At 38.4% G+C, this 17,738-nt stretch overlaps 1 protein-coding gene across 3 annotated transcripts in view; it reads left to right on the top strand.

Moving 5' to 3' along the window:
- MSR1 (macrophage scavenger receptor 1) overlaps positions 1–17,738 on the top strand; it is an 81,751-nt gene that overhangs the window by 48,780 nt on the left and 15,233 nt on the right. For 2 of the 3 annotated variants that reach the window (XM_035004138.1, XM_035004139.1), the window contains exons 8-9: positions 1,771–1,824; positions 16,250–16,438. In XM_035004138.1, the coding sequence (XP_034860029.1) occupies positions 1,771–1,824; positions 16,250–16,438 (243 nt within the window). Of the gene's footprint in view, positions 1–1,770; positions 1,825–4,582; positions 7,122–16,249; positions 16,439–17,738 lie in introns of those variants that run through there. The other variant, XM_035004140.1, reaches the window with a different exon arrangement.

The raw sequence follows: 17,738 nt of genomic DNA, 5'->3' as shown, positions 1-17,738 counted from the left end.
ATAAATAAATAAATAAATAAATAAATAAATAAATAAATAAATAAATAAAATTTTTAGCTAGGGGCGCCTGGGTGGCTCAGTCAGTAAGCGTCTGCCTTCGGTTCAGGTCATGATCCCAGGGTCTTGGGATCGAGCACCGCATCGGGCTCCTTGCTCAGCCTGGAGTCTGCTTCTCCCTCTCCCACTACCCCTGTTCTGTTCCCTCTCTCTCTGTCTCTCTCTCTCTGTGTGTCAAATAAATAAATAAGTAAATCTAAAAAAAAGAAAAAGAAATAGCTAAACAGCTGGGCTAATTATGACAGGTCTGTAAAAATAACTAACCTAGCGTCTAGCTAATAGAAGGGGCACTAAAAACACTTGAACTCATAATGATGTTATTGAAAATACTAGCTAAGCTTTGGAAGATGTAAAACAGTAAGAGCTACCATCTCTTCTATTCATCTCTTCATGGGCAAGATGCTTTATAAACACTGTTGCTAATTTTTAAGGTAACTGTGCAATGGAAGGTGTTATTTTTTCATTTGATAGAAAAATAAGCTTTTAGTTCAGAAAGATTTGAAAACTTGTTTTGAGCCACATACCTGGTAAGTAGCAGAGCAAAATAATTCAAATAGAGATTTCTAAAATTGCTGTTAGTATGCTATTACAAACCATGGATTTGAAACTATGTCCTCTGAGCTCTTGGATGAAAAGACAGAGGGTCTTGATTTTGTTGGGGGAAGTCAAGAACATTAACAAAGATTCTGACTTAAGAGAGTACTAGGATCAGCCCTACATTTATGCCAAGAAAGGTGATTACTTGCAAGGTAAATATTTGAGGAATGTTGGAAGAAGAATTAATAAACAAGAATAGCCCCACTCTCAGGAGATGACATGGTTACCATTAAAATCTTTTTGTTGGTACTAAGACGTGATCTTCTGGATATACCTTCGAAAGTGGAGCTGTGCGTGAACAGTCATCAAAGGTCTTAACAATGTTTCCAGTACCTATTTGAAGTCCTGACCCTCAGATCAAAGGATAGCATTTGTACCACACCCTTCTGTAAATAGGTGAGGTTTCTCAAAGCCAAAGAAAGTAGCCTATAGCCTTGGATGCCCTTGAGACCTTCTAAGTTTCCCCCAGGATGAGGTCATCAGGATCTTAGCATTCTCAGAAATTCATTCACAGCCCAGCTTTGGGATTCTCCCCTCTAAAGAAATGTAAAACCAGATAAAGTGTAATGGAAAATATAGAATCAAGGTTTCAGATGAGATGATAGGACACGAAACTTCCTGGAGGAGGGAGAAAAGCAAAGTCAAAGAAGAGGAAAAAACAAGATGAATAAGCACAAAAAGTGCTGTACCTCAGTTTTGTCTGCTTTAGGAAAATGGGATATTTAATGCCCTTATAAATAACTTGAGATAATGGATAAAGGGACCTACCCAGAACAAGGACAGGTTTCTAATAGGACTTTTTATATGATAGCCATTACATCTGAAACTAATGATACACTATCTGTTAACTAATTGAATTTAAATAAAATAAGTTTAAAAATTTTTTCAATAGTGAAAATAAAATGATAGCCATTATTATTATTATTAACATCAACATTATTGTATTTGAATACAGTAGGATATGGTAAGTTGATATTCCGGGTTACCTTGTGATGCTTTGTCTCCATTTAAAGCAATTCATCTTTGTCTCCATTTACAACAGTTATTTTTTTTTTTAATAATTAAATTGCCCTAATTACAAAAAAAAATGTTGCTTTTTGTTTGTTTGTTTTCAAGGAAATCCTGGACCAAAAGGCCAGAAGGGGGACAAAGGGAGTGGAAGCATACTAAGTAAGTTTATGTTTCATTGTTTTTATGTGTGCCTTATAATAAACAAGCCTGTGATCATAGTGGTCTGGGCTCAAGGAGAGTGTGGGCAACTTCAGCATCAATCCATAGAGGTTCTGTGGAAGTCAGCCACAGTTTTCTCCAAATAAAGCATGCTGGGCGCCTGGGTGGCTCAGATGGTTAAGCGTCTGCCTTCGGCTCAGGTCATGATCCCAGGGTCCTGGGATCGAGTCCCGCATCGGGCTCTCTGCTCCTTGGGAGCCTGCTTCTCCCTCTGCCTCTCTCTCTGTCTCTCATGAATAAATAAATAAAATCTTTAAAAAAAAAAAAAAAACAAATAAAGCATGCTAATTGGAGTAAAACAAATAGATTAAATTATACAACCCTGAGTCTCATTACCCATTTGTATTTTGTTTTCCTGATGAGCACAATTTTCTAAAAATTCCACATAGAAAATTGTTCAATTTTCAAGCCACTTTCAATCTACTGAAGGAAAATCAAGTTTATGAACAGAAACAATTGTACCTCCTTACCTACTGACTGAGCAAACTGAAAGACTCCAGCTAGGAAGTTGGACAATCTGAGAACCCTGGCCGACCGATTCTCTGATGGCTGGGGGTTTTGTGTTTTGTTCTGTTTTACTAAAAACTTGAAAAGTTGCATTCTATATCCCAGACTTTCAAAATTGCAGCAGAATAGATTTGACACAGGGAGCTCTGTTGATCGGATGCTGACCTCATATACATTGGCCCTTCAGAACAAAATGTTAGATGGGATGTCATCAATACGCCATGCTCTAAGTCGGTTGTTGTGTATTAGGCTGAATCCACACAGATCAAGTGAAAGGATTATGAAAAGGAACCGAAGAATCCCCTGTCCTGCATTCCCAGCAGGAGACAGCTACTATCCGGGGATATCTGCCACTACACTGTGATCCTAATCTCTACCCAAACAGTGTCTGCTTTACACAGATTATGGCTAATTCTTTAATGTACCAAAAATCTAGCATTTTTGTGTTGTAGTTATTATTTAAAAATATAGTACCAGGGCGCCTGGGTGGCTCAGTCATTAAGCGTCTGCCTTTGGCTCGGGTCATGATCTCAGGGTCCTGGGATCGACCCCTGCATCAGGCTCCCTGCTCCGCAGGAAGCCTGCTTTTCCCTCTCCCACTCCCCCTGCTTGTGTTCCCTCTCTCGCTGTCTCTCTCCCTGTCAAATAAATAAAATCTAAAAAAAAAAAAAAAAGATTAAAATAAATATAGTACCAATTTCTCTCCCTTATGGCAGAATTATTTTAACCTGTAGTGTGTATGGATACGGCCCTTAGACAATTTAGGTTCACCACCTTGAATGCTAGCCATTCAAGTACATGCTTTTCACAATTGTTGTATTGCTGGTGGCTCTCGCCCCTAAATTGAGCAACATTATTGTGTGTCTCCTCACAGTGCTTTAGCATCTTTCAGTGCTTATTAGTGTTGTTACTATTATAGTAAGATAATGGAAACATTAGTATACCTTTTCTCCTTCCTGTCCATTTCTTTTTTTTTTTTTTTTTAATTCATGAGAGACAGAGCGAGAGAGAAAGGCAGAGGGAGAAGCAGGCTCCCAAGGAGCAGGGAGCCCGATGCGGGACTCGATCCCAGGACCCTGAGATCATGACCTGAGCCGAAGGCAGACGCTTAACCATCTGAGCCACCCAGGCGCCCTCCTGTCCATTTCTTTAATCTGATTACTTTTGTCTGCTGTAATACTTTCTATCCTACCTGGTCTCCTTTCTCCTTGTCACTCCAGTTATTTTCACTTGAGCTCATTGTTTAACTTCTTTTCTCTATCTTCCTGTTTATCTCTGTCTTTATCTCTGCCTTTATCTTTATCGTTGATGCGGTTTTTATCTCTTTTTCTCCTTTTCCTGAGACTTTCTGAGCTACTTAACCTTGACTCTGGGTAAGCTTGGCAAGTAAAGAACTTCTCTGTTTTGCAGTCTTTTAAACTGAACACCCACCCGGTCTTCTGGTACCTGAGGTTATCAAATGTTTTGAATGTTTTTTTCAGATTTGTTCAGAAATGTGTTCAGCTATAGATATTTTCAAGGCTGTTTTGAACTTTATGCTCATACTTTCTTTGTGAAAGCAACAATAGAGATATTTCTGTGTATAAGTGTTTATGGCCTCCAGATTTCCCTCCATGCACCACCCCTATAGAGAGTATATATAACTCCATAATGTTTCTAAAAGAAAGAATCATAGACACAAACATCTATACAGTATGTTCTGCTTTTACCTGATTGAAGTTAGTATGTCAGTCACTTGCCCATGTCGGGACATGTGGCTCTAGCTCTTTTCTCTCAATGACTATCCAATATGGGTATACCATAGTGCCCATAATACATCAGTCTTCCCTAGTCATGAACACTTGATGATTTTTGTTGGCCATGGTTTGGCTTTAATAAGCAATGCTACATTCAGCAGTCTCATACATGACCTTGTGGAGCTATCTTATAATAGAGGATTTGCTAGGAGTAGAGTCAACAGTTCAAAGGTGACATGCATTTTACAATCTGATGGTTTCTTGTAAATAGCTCCAAAAAGGTTGTACCAATTTATTCTGCATGAAAGTGCCTGATTCTCCCCATCTTTAATTAGTTCTGATAAATAATAATTTATATTGAGTTATTTTAATATATAGTTTTAATATTTTTCAGGCATGATTTAAATATAAAAAGAATAATCACTAATTTCCTCTTTTATATATATATATGTCAGGACCGGTACAACCCCCTGATCGTATTTGGGCAGGGCCCTTTTAAGATCAGGTGGGTTGGGCAAGACACCCTCTGCTACCATCTCATTAAGGCCCTTCACCTCTGGACAAGTCGTCAGCACAACCAACTCCAAGATCCCCTTGTGGCTCCTCCAAATGGCTTTGGTTCCTGTGTGGTGTGCAGCTTCCACATGGCTTTCTCTCCTGGTCCTTTGTGCTGTTTGCGCCTCTGTTCTCACGTTCCTACCTCTCCCCACTCCAGTACCCCACCATCACCACCACCTCCTAGCGCCCTTAGCTGGGATGCTTCCCATGTACTGACTGGTGGGCTGCTCATGCCCGTTCTCAGAGCCAGGCCAGAAGCCCTCTGCCATCCACTCACCTCGTGTTTTTTGAACCCAATTTAACCCATTGGGTTCTAGGAGACATCTCTTGGATACTGATTCTATGTGGGTTCTTGACGTTTAAAAACAATACTCTCAATAAGTGATAGGATACATAAAAGAAAATGCATTTGTTAATTCACTCATTCATTCACTCAGCATATGTTCATTGCATACCTCCTGGAGCTGGACATAGGAGCTAATAAGATGACTATTGCCTCTCGCCTTATAGAGCTAATTGTCCCTGGAAGCCCTAAACATGTAAATGGGCAATTTCTACAATACAGCAGAATTTTATAAGGGGAGGAATAGGGTTCTAGAGGTGTTTGGAGGAGATCAAGATTATTAAATTCCTTAAAATATTAAAAAGTAAATTGATTTTGATTAGCTTAGTTTACCTTCTTGTCGTCTTATTCTACAAATTACAACCTTTTTTTTTTTTTTTCAAGTTTATAGTGAAGTAAAGTAGAGCTTGGACAGTTCATTCAACACATTTAGACCAAAAAATAGAACTTGTTTCCTTAAATGACCCGGCTATCTGAAGCAAGAATATTTTGATCATGAAAAAATAATACTGAAATGTTTTATTCTAAAAAGCTCCTTGTATATTACACTTTAAATATCAATTATAGATCCTGAGGATGAAGAAATATTTCAGTAGACCTGGAGATATTTTGTGTAGGTGAAGAAAGGGATAAAAATGACAAGGAGACAAGGTAAGAAAAGACCGACCAAAAAAAAAAAGGAACAGGGAAGATATAGGGTAGTGTGATATTTGTGTAGGTTTCTCTATTAATTAAAAGATCACATTGTCACACCTCTCGTTTCCTTCAAGGTTTACACATAGACCCAAGCTTCACAGTCTTAGGTTTCTAGTAAATTCTGAGTCGTGTGTCCATGTGTCTCTCAGCCCTTCCATTCCCTCTCCTGTAAAATGGACATCATGACACCTACCTCACAGGGTTGTTGTGAGGATCACATAAGGTATTGTGTGGGGAAGGATGCTCTGTAAAACCATAAAGTGCTTTAAACACATAAGGTACACTTCACAGTGGTCTCTCTGAACTGGAACCGCTTTTCCTTGCTGGTATCGTGCAGAAATGTAAATTCTGTAATCAGGGTAGGAGGAAAAGCAAAATGAAAATGCGAGAAGCCAAATAAATGTCACGGACAAAAAGAGCGATGCTAGAGAATAAGATAAGATTTTACGTTAGATAGAGCAATGCGAGTGTGACCAGATCACAAATCAATGGGTTTGTCTGAGCCGAGCTGAAGAACTTAAGTTATAAATAAAAGAAGTGACTCAACAGAGTGCATGCCAGAGGCCAGAAGCTGTCAACAGAGGTCAGAACAAAATGTCAGCCTAATAAAACAAGAATCCAGCCTCTGAAGGACAAAGCAGGAGCCCAAGACTGTGCTGATGAGAAAGCACCAAGAAAGGCTGAAACGAATTAGAATTGTCAGTGGTACTCTGGGTCTGCACCTGTGTGACACCAGAGTCTCCAAGAAAAAAAATTAAAAAAAAAAAGAGGAGGCAGAGGAATCAGCCAGTCTTCAGACGGTCCTTATTATTAGAAAACTGGCAATGTTGACTAGTCCATGAATGCAAACACGTGGAGATGAGTTGGATCTCTTTGTCCATGGTTTAATCAGATGTGACTTCCTATGCTGCTCTGCGCTGGGGGACAGCTAAAACCTGGGGAGCCTCTTCTCTTGCTAGCAGGCCTTGGTCGACATTGGCCACAGCATGACCTTGATCCCAGAGACCGTGGAAGAAAATTCCAGGGGACTCAGTTCACAAGTTGTCTGACAGCCCAGACCACAGATTAGGGGAGAAGGGCTTCTCTTCTCTAGACAAAAATAGATGCTGAATGCCCAGTTCAAATGCACAAGTTATACCAACTTGAGTAATGTGCAGTGAAGAGAAGTCTACCCCAAGCTCTCATGCTTGTCACAAGGATTTGCCTGCTCTTTCTCACCCAACTTGGAAGGGTGTTTCAGTCAAGCAAAAATAATTCCTGCTGTACAATTAAACACTTTGTGTGAGGCTCTGTCCTAAACATACCAATTAGCAATGTGTCGTTGGTTAGTATTTCTTACTGTGCTTTGTTCATGCTGATAATTAGGATGTGAATTTAAAGTGTCTTATTTTGAAACTCATACAATGATATGAAATATCAATTTGTCTTCCAGTTGATTTCTACTGAGGACTCAGCACGATCTTAAGTGATTTCTGGTCTTTCTCATTCAATTGACCAAAGTCAAACCTTCTCCTCCAAACACTAAATAATTAACAACAATGAACATTTAGAGAATACTGGCTATGCGCTAGGGCTCATTCTAGCCCTATTTTTTTTTTTTTTAAAGATTCTATTTATTTGCGAGAGAGAGAATGAGAGACAGAGAGCATGAGAGGGAGGAGGGTCAGAGGGAGAAGCAGACTCCCTGCCGAGCAGGGAGCCCGATGCGGGACTCGATCCCGGGACTCCAGGATCATGACCTGAGCCGAAGGCAGTCGCTTAACCGACTGAGCCACCCAGGCGCCCTAGCCCTATTTTTGACACATTCTCTCATTTAAACCTCAGAAGAGCCTTGGAGGTAGGGACTATGATTATTCCCATTTTATAGGTTGGAAACTGAAGCTCACTGCTGATAAATGGAAGAGCAGAAATTCAAAGCGAAATGTACGAATTCCCAAAGGCCCTGTTTGTAACTATGACTCCATTCAACAACCCCACACTAGTTTTATGTATTTTTATATGTAAATGTCACAAATACATAGCATGGAGGTATTTGAGAAAGAAGGAAAAGAGAGAAAGAGATTTTTAAAAATTATTTATTTGAGAGAATGAGAGAGGGAACACAAGCAGGGGGAGAGACAGAGGGAGAGGGAGAAGCGGACCCCCCACCAAGCGGGGAGCCCGATGGGGGACTCGATCCCAGGATGCTGGGATCATGACCTGAGCCAAAGACAGATGCCAACCAATTGAGCCACCCACGTGCCCTGAGAAAGAGATCTGTAATAAGCAATTTGCTTTTCTAGAATGGGCCTATAATTTGAAGACGCTCAGGAGACAAAAATCCTTACAGTATGACTTCCGTTATTTCAAATTAAAAAAAAAAAAAAATGTTTTCAATTAATCTGTATTTATGTTTCCACCTTCACCTACTACTTCAGCTCTTGTGCCCAGTCTCTGCCCCGAATCTATTATCCAGAAACACAGTCTCCCTGGAATACCTGTAAAACTTGCGTTATCCGTAATAGGAGTTATTTACTTGCGGACCCCAGGGGAAGGAGCTACCCGTTAATATTCTGTCTTGTCTTCAGTCCCTGGCTGTATTTAATGATTTTGAATGAGGTTTGGCTGCTTTGATGTTCCTCTTCTGTTACTGTGTCTCCTTTTAACTCACTACACGTTTCTGGGCAGCCCACGTTAGGACTAAGTGGAGCACACCTGTGCTGTTTAAAGTAAAGCTTTATGTGAGTCCAGGCATTGTTGCTAAAACACTGAACATTCCACTAACACAATAGATGGGAATAACTCATACATCTTATGAACTGAAATGGAGCTTTATAGATTTTTTATTTATTTGACAGAGACAGCGAGAGAGGGAACACAAGCAGGAGGAGTGGGAGAGGGAGAAGCAGGCTTCCTGCCGAGCAGGGAGCCCGACGCGGGGCTGGATCCCAGGACCCTGGGATCATGACCTGAGCCGAAGGCAGACGCTTAACGACTGAGCCACCCAGGCGCCCCTGAAATAGAGCTTTAAATGATGAATGGATCCAGCAGTTAGCACTTGCCCCGATGAGTCCCTATGCCAGCTGACTCACACAGCCCAACTCCTCCCAGAGCCAGTTAGAAGGAAAAAAAAAAAATCAGTACAGCTCCAGCTCCGGCTTTTGCACCAGCAAAATTTGAAATTCATCCAGTTTTGGGCCGGAATGCAGGTGAAATAGACCCAACACACCACTTCTCATCAACCACAACCTCAAAGGGTGAAATGGCTTTCCCGCTGCTCCTCAGAGAACTGGGTCCCGGCTTCCCATTCTGCAGTCAGTTTAGTCTTAGACCAACACAAGATCGTTTATTTTGTGTCAATGAAAGCCTGTCCAAGTAGGGGTTCACATTGTCCTGCAGTGGGAATCTCAACACCAAATTCCCCAGAACCACACAGTTACTTGCACATAAAATGTCCAAGAAATATTTCCCATTGTGGCTTAACCTACAGACTTGCCCTTAACCTACAGACTTGCCCTTTCCTGGGGCTCTCCAGTTACTTTCATTCCCAGCTTCCCCTGAATTACTCACATCTGCTTGACCCACTCACTGCCAAGTGAAACACCTGAATCCCAGCAACCTTTCGCTCATTAAGCGAACTGGTTAAAGGAATCCTAATGTGAATTCTTTGGCAAAATGAAAAACACCCTTCGTGCTAATTAAGTTTTGTGTAATTCTGATTTCTCATTTCCTAGAAATGCTGGAAGGTAAATTGTTTTACCTGAACCAACCAATATTCAGTTTCTGTACACAATATTTTTACCAGAACTCCACATGGTTTATGGCGTAATTCCTTTCCTACAAAATGACTATTCTATTCCAAAACATCTTCCACACCAAACTGTCCTGTTATATTCTCCTGTTATAATCTCTTACCTACTCTATTACCTATACCTAGAAACACTATTTCTATACCAAAAGAACATGTATTATATTAATCACAGAAGGTAGCCAAATGAATAATTAATATTACTATTGAGACATCTAGTAGGTACTCAATAAATACTTTTGTAGTTTTTTAAAATAAGAATTGGAACTTCTAGAGTGCCTGGGTGGCTCAGCTGGTTAAGCGTCTGCCTTCGGCTCAGGTCATGATCCTAGGGTCCTGGGATCGAGTCCTGTGAGTCCCCCAAGCCCCACATGGGGCTCCTTGCTCCTTGGGAAGCCTGCTTCTCTCTCTCCCTCCACCCCTCCTTCCCCCCGCTCATTTTCTCTCTCTCTCACACAAATAAAATCTTAAAAAAAAAGAAATAGAACTTCTAAGCCTTTAAAGTAGACATTTCAGTGACAAAGTGATTATTTTTTGTTAAAGGTTTTTCACTGTGTTCAGATCATGACATAACAGGGATGGGTGCTTGGTTCTCATTTATGAATTAAAGAAAAAGCTGTATTTTCAAATTTATACCCATTGAGGTACTCTGTTTCTCATTTTGTTTACAACTAATCAAAAACACAAAGAGGAAAAAAAGAGAAACAAGTGTATTATTAGTCTGCTAGGGGTTGCCAGAACAAAGTACCACAGACTGGTACTGGACATAAACAACACAAACCTATTCCCTCAGAGTTCTGAACACTGAAGTACAAGATCAAGGTGCCCTCAGGACACTAGTCCTGTTGGATTAGGGCCCCACCCAGATGGTCTCAATGAATCTTAACCTATTTCCTTCGAGCTCCTATCTCTAAATATAGTCACACTGGGTGTTAGGCCTTCCACAGATGCATTTTGGGGGAATATAATTCAGTCCGTAACCGGAAGGTATCAAGAACTGATGTCCATGTGCATGGGCAGTCTCATGTCTAAATCTTTGCTGTGCGGGCCTGGAACTTTAAGCATGAGGAAGATCTACTTCAGGTGTCCCTGCCTCTCTGCCAACCAGTTCTCAAGGCCTAAATTGTATCATAGATAAATTTGAGACATTCTGCTGTTTTTGTAGTTATGAAAGCAATTTCATTTTCATTTGTTTCTTGTCAGTATTTTGTTTTCACATTTCAGGGATCTTCTTTTACATTATGGAATCCATAAAATTATAAAAATTGTCAGGCTAATGCAGTTTAAGTAGACAGTAGTCGACTTCCAGAGTAAGATTCAAAATCCGTTACAGTAATTTTCCAGAGAAATTTAACTCTACTTCTCCAAACATCTGATACCCAGGTTGTGCCTTTCTTTCGTAACTAAATACCTCATTAAGCTAATTATCTTAAAGAAAACATCAATTCCCTTTCTAGAGGAATTCAGCCACATCGTGAGGACTTCCAGGTCAAATTGCAATCAGATTTTTTTTTAATTTATTACAGTTGGAACTCTATTATAAATACCACTGTAATAAATCTAACCCTAAATCCTAATTTTGATAAATAATAAGAAAAGAGAAAACATGACCATGAGGTAAACGATATGATAATAGTTGAAATAACTGAACTCCTCAAGGGTTATGTTTAGGGGCGCCTGGGTGGCTCAGTGCGTTAAGCGTTTGCCTTTGGCTCAGGTCGTGATCCCAGGGTCCTGGGATCGAGGCCCATTTTGGGCTCCCAGCTCAGCAGGGAGTCTGATTCTCCCTCTCTCTCAGCCTGCTGCTCCCCCTGCTTGTGCTTGCATGCTCTCTGTCAAACAAACAAACAAATAAATAAAATCTTAAAAAACAGCCTACAATAAACAAAGCAAAAATAACCTCTAAACTTGTTAACTTTTCTTATATTTGGAATTATTTCTTCAGATTTAAATTACAAAACTTTTTGTAAATTATCTACTCTATTACATATTTTTCTTTTGGTATCTTACAGTCATAGAAATATGAATAAGCTATTACTATAATAAATATTTCATATATTTTTATTTTATATACAGACTTTTAAGAATACATAGAAATTATCACTACTCTACTCTTCCCTTCAGAACTGGGAAATAAGAAGAGTGAGATTGTTTAAAAAAAAAAAAAAGAGTGAGGGGCGCCTGGGTGGCTCAGTCGTTAAGCGTCTGCCTTTGGCTCAGGTCATGATCCCAGGGTCCTGGGATCGAGCCCCGCATCGGGCTCCCTGCTCCACGGGAAGCCTGCTTCTCCCTCTCCCACTCCCCCTGCTTGTGTTCCCTCTCTCACTGTGTCTCTCTCTGTCAAATAAATAAATAAAATCTTAAAAAAAAAAAAAAGAGTGAGATTGCTTGTAGAAAGTTAAACTACAATGAAGCAGAGCAGAGATATGTCAAATTGAATGTGTTAACATATATAAGGAAAAATGTGTTAACCAAACAGTGTTGGCCAGTCCCAGAGGCAAAATCTCACTGCTGTGTTTCATTGTAAATTAATAAATTAATTAAGCCAGTAATTCACTGATTGTGATTTGACTTCCTGTGCAGATTGTCCTCGGGGAGAAAATGGCCTTGTCAAGCAGATACAAATATTTCAGTTTTTGAGGCAATTACATTTCTCATTGTAAATTGAATTGACATTTAGTTCCAAGATTCTATTTAACATTAGTCTGCCAATAAGAAATAAATCCTCTGAACCTACAAAACCATTTTAGAATGCATAAGGCTTCTGATCATCCCTCCCACCTTGGGGCGCTCTCAGTAGTCACATCATTTTGTTGTTTTTTTTTCCCCATAATGGGATTCGTGTTTATCTCAGTTAAACCTGTCTTTCCTTTATGATTTCTCTTATTGCTTCTATACATAGAAACAGTATTCCCTGTAGAGACTTGTGAAATACTGAATTCTGTGTGTTCTATTTGATATTTTAAGCATTTACTGACTTAATCCACTCAGGCAATGCAGTTTACACATCAGGAAGAGCTCACAGTGATTCATTCATTCATTCATTCATTCATACCATAACTCTTCACTGATTCCTAATTGAAAACCTGCGTTTTATCAGGCGCTGAAATGTTAATTGTAAAGATCTTAATTTAGTGGAGAAAATTCACTAGTGTAGAGTGCACTGGTGGGTCAGGAGTGCTGTGGAAGTTTGAAGAGGGAACCCTAGCCAAACCCTGGGATTGAAGGTAAAGAACTGGAAGGTGTGTAGGGGGTAGGGGAGGGTGTAGGGGAGCATTCCAGACAGGGATCAAAGCCCCAGAAATATGGGAGAACAAGGCTTATTTGGGAAATGTGAGCAGTTATATAACTGAAATGAAAAGAGCAAGAAGTACAGGGATGGAGTGGTTCTCAGACAGACTGGAGAAGGAAGCAGGGATGAGTCATGATGTTATTTGTTCTAGGATCCCTGGCAGGAGTATCCCTACTGAAATCCTCTGTCAGTCTAGTCTACATATTGTGTGTTCAACTATACCAGGGGTCGGTCAGCTTTTTCTGCATAGGGCCAGATAGTAGATATATGTGGTTTGCATGCCAGAAGGTCTCGGTCACAACTATTCACTTTCCTGTTGTAGCCTAAAAGCACCTTAGACAGTATGTAAACTAATGGGCATGGCTGCATTCCAATAAAACTTTATTTACAAAACAGACAGCAGGCTGTAATTGGCCCATGGACCCTAGTTGACTCATTACTGGTCTAGAAGGTTCTCTTAAAAATAGTAAAAAAAAAATCATGTTTAGAAATAAAGCTCAAATAAACTCACATCTGAAATTACAGGGGAGGTTTTGTCTATCTGCAAAAACTTATCCCAGTTGGTTGAGAACTCCTTTTTGAGAAGGAAAAGCATTAAAGAGGGAATTAGTAAAACAAAATTTTTTAATGAATTAGGTAATTAATATCACAGATAATATTCATTCCAATGCTTTCATCACAAAATGTCAACCTCAAAATGTTTTAAACTTGTAAAAATAAGAACTTATATTTATACACCATTTTAAAGGATGCGCTATTTCAGGACACCTGGCTGGCTCAGTCAGAAAAGCAGGTAGCTCTTGATCTCAGGATGGTGAGTTCAAGTCCCATATTGAGTTGTAGAGATTACTTAAATGAACTTTTTAAATAAATACATAATAAAGAATGCACTATTTCTTCTTTCACAATGACCTCAAAAATCCTAAAGGCAGGATACATGTTTGTTTCAAATAATTCCTGGAACCCAGGAAAATGCCTGGCATGAAGTTTTGTGCATTAACTAAGAACATGTAACTAACAGCAAATAATCATTTTCTCTTTTTAACAGTTGAAAAATTTGGTCTTAGAGTGGTTACATGGTTTAATAAGGTCACAGAAACCGTGTGAGAGGCAGAGCTAAAATCCAGATTATCCAACTCTTGGTTTTTTGCTTTAGTTATTCTCTGCAGTCACAGATCTAGAAAAGACACACATCTAAACACATACTATAATTAGTATTGCATAAATACACCAAGATTACTAAAATATCTTTTATGGTCTAGACTTACTGTCTTTGCTCAAAACTCACCTTCAGCAAGGAAATGGCTCCCCACTCTTACTCCAGAAATGCCTTAACACTGTCTACAAGCCAAGAAGCTGGACACCAAATCTGCCACCACCTTAGTCTTGGACTTCCAGGCTCTAGAACTGTGAGAAATAAATGTCTATTCTTTAAGCCACTCACCTGTGGTATTCTGTTACAGAGTGTGAACAGACTGAGACAGATACTGAAGTTTGAGAACTACTGCCCCAGGAGACACAAGGCTTCTTTGTTTTTTAAATATTTTTTTTATTCATTTGACAGAGAAAGACGGTGAGAGAGGGAACACAAGCAGGGGGAGTGGGAGAGGGAGAAGCAGGCTTCCCGCCGAGCAGGGAGCCCGATGCAGGGCTTGATCCCAGAACCCTGAGATCATGACCTGAGCCAAAGGCAGACGCTTAATGACTGAGCCACCCAGGAACCCCAGACACAAAGCTTCTTAATGACGTTTTGGGAGGGGTAAGAGATAAAGAATGCACAGTGAGAACACTTTCATACGCTTATTTGGGCCATAAAGACCATCAAGCTTATGTAATCAAATGTTTGAATATGATGTGTGTTTTGTCATAACGTCATGATAAACATATTATGCTTGGCTATATTTGACTTCTGTAAAAACAAACATCTGGGGGTGGCACTACTTAATACTACATGACTCTAATATTTTAAAACTTCAAACAATCCACTCCTGGATGATCGTTTCCCATTTTCTTAGGCAATTATAGTGAATGATTGGGTCACATGGGTATTTTACTTGGTAACTGAAAGTTTGAACACTGTAATAACAAATTATTTTCCCTTTAAGAATGTTTTATAATAAACTCAGGTTTATTATGTGAGGAATGGCTTATGCACTTGGGCATGGTTACATTAATTCAGTATTTAGCACTGAATTCTATTTTGGAAGAATCAAGAAAATAATTATAACTGTAATACCACATATTAACATGTTTGATTTTTATGTTTCTGAGTGGTTCCGTCAGTTTTATCATAGGAAATGGCTGATATTCTTTACTTGTTACTAGATTATGGTTTCAACAAAATTTATTCCAATTAGAAAAAAAAAGCTACTGGATATCTCTTGAATTAATTGAGCTTTGTAAACTCATTTCCTAATCCTCCATTTTCACATTAGAGGGATATTTTTGTTGAAAGTTATATCTTGCTTTTTTATACTACAGTGTTTCTCAAACTTATATTTGAAAAGATATATTTAAATAGAACTGCACTTGTTCATTGGCTTTTATGATTATTAGCGAATACTGTTTATTTAGTACTAGCCAAATGTTTAAAAAATATTTTCTGTCTCTGCCTTTCATTCTGTTCTTCAGCCAAATGATTTTTAAAAAAAACTTACTAGAATAATACAGGTTCTTTAAAGAAATTTTGATTCTCCAAGTGACTTGCTTTTTAACATTAATTACACACTTTTGTTTTTCTCTCTCTAGGTCCATAATGTATATATATTTTTAAATAGGAGTCATTTCATATTTAAACCTGCACATGATCAAAATTTTATAAAAGTTTATCATATATAGCAGTTTGACTAAACATTGAAGAACAAAATTATTTTTGTAATTACAAACTTGGTATATTTCTTCACAAAGTTTATTGCTTTAGTGATTTCTCAAAATATCCAAAATAATAAATATTGTCACTACAGTTATCTTGATTCTCTTGGTAAAAGACAGGGTCTTTGGTCATCTATTTTTGTGTTTATAATATTATAAAATATCTTCTCCTCAACCTCCTATATCAAAAAATCACTGGATTATGTGTTCCAGTTTATGTGTTAGTGTGGCAAGATAATAAATCAATTCATTATATAAATTTTTTGAAATAGTATGAAAAGTCTACAGGACATTAAAAAACCTCTAGCTGTTGAATTTTAAAGTCATTGGAACATAATCTTTGAAGTGTTCTCCTATCTGTAACTTATATAAATTGTATATGTAACTCACAAATGTTGACACATTTTACTCTTCAGTTTTGACTAATGCAATACTTGTAATTAAACTCTTGACCAACAGGTGGTGCTAGAAAGTTTAATATTTATTTCAATAGTGGAACTTACTGGGAAAAAATGTAATTTTTTAAGCATTATAAAACAATATTTATAATTAACCACTGGTTGTTTTTGTTACAGCTTCACTTAAGACAGTACGACTGATTGGTGGTAGAGCTCCTCATGAGGGCAGAGTGGAGATTTTCCACAATGGTCAGTGGGGCACAGTTTGTGATGACCACTGGGAACTGCGAGGTGGACAGGTCATCTGTAGGAGTCTGGGATACCAAGGTGTTCAAGCTGTGCATAAAGGAGCTTACTTTGGACAAGGTAATTACAAAAAATACATACACACACACATTTAAATGAAATGTAGGCATTTTCTAATACATAGAATAAAGTAGTGGCAGGAACATACAAAATAGGAAGAAAAATCCTACACAGGAGTTTTTTGAATGGCCTTTCCTAGAAAGGAGAAATGAAAAGAAAGATATTAAAAATAAATGGCATATGCTATCAGGCAATCTTTAATGTTTAAATTTTATTTAGACTCATCTGGTTAGTTGGAGAACACTAATATAGAGGAAAACAGAGTGATTGGTAAAGCAGAACAGGAGAAATAGGGACAAGTGAACTACAGACAATCCTGGGAAGCTCACTTGCTGGATCTGGGTCTTGTGGGCATCTATCTGAGCAATCACATGTGCTCACTCATATTCTGTCTTCTGTGGAACTGGAAAGGAGGACATTGGCTTGTGCATTTACCTCCCGGTCATATCCCACAGGAATGAGAGCTATTCTTGGTCTGTGATGGAGCACCTATATTCTGAAAGGACAGTGAGAAACCATAAAAGAGAAAGAAGCAATTACATGGGTTCTCTATACCTACTACTTATGACTTCTCCAAATCATTTCAGACATGATGAGAAATAAGGGAAGAGGAAGGTTACTTTCCTCTCTATTTGAGGTTGATAAAACATTGAATAATTCTTTTGATACATGCATGTTTGTGTATATACATGCATGTTTGTGTATTTTTACCTGAATGGCTCAGTAACCTATTCTATAAACGTATTAGAGAGCTGGGAAGAAAATTTGCAGAGGACAGAAGATTTGAATGTATACTTTGGACATTTTTACTATCTCATTTTTTTTCTAAATGGGTACCTTACAATAGGCTTTATATATAATTAAACATACAAGTGCTTCAATCCTAAATGACAAAGAGATTAGAAAAAAGCTTATAAATTAGACTTTCAAAGTCAATATTTTTTATTATTTATTCTACCACCCAAATCTGACAAATAATTGGCTTCTCTGAAGTTGATGTTGACCAAAAAAAAAAAAAAAAAAAAAAATTGGCCCTCTTGATTTTATAAGTGTTATTTTAAACAGATATGGGCAAGAATAAATTATGTGCTAAATTATAGAGATAAGATTATCTGGTGATGCTGCTATTCTGTCTATAGTGATAAAATAGGGGAGTGTGTCAAATCATATAAAAAAAAAAACTACAGCAGTATAAGATAGAATTCTTAAATTCATAAAAGATAGTAAGTGGGCACCTGGGTGGCTCAGTTGGTTAAGCGACTGCCTTCGGCTCAGGTCATGATCCTGGAGTCCCTGGATC

Source organism: Mirounga leonina, unplaced genomic scaffold, assembly GCF_011800145.1.
Source record: "Mirounga leonina isolate KUSES-001 unplaced genomic scaffold, KU_Mleo_1.0 Mir_128, whole genome shotgun sequence".
In the NCBI taxonomy this organism is placed as follows: Eukaryota; Metazoa; Chordata; class Mammalia; order Carnivora; family Phocidae; genus Mirounga; species Mirounga leonina.
The sequence above is the reverse complement of the archived record's forward strand: the minus strand, read 5'-3'. Positions and strand labels throughout refer to the sequence as shown.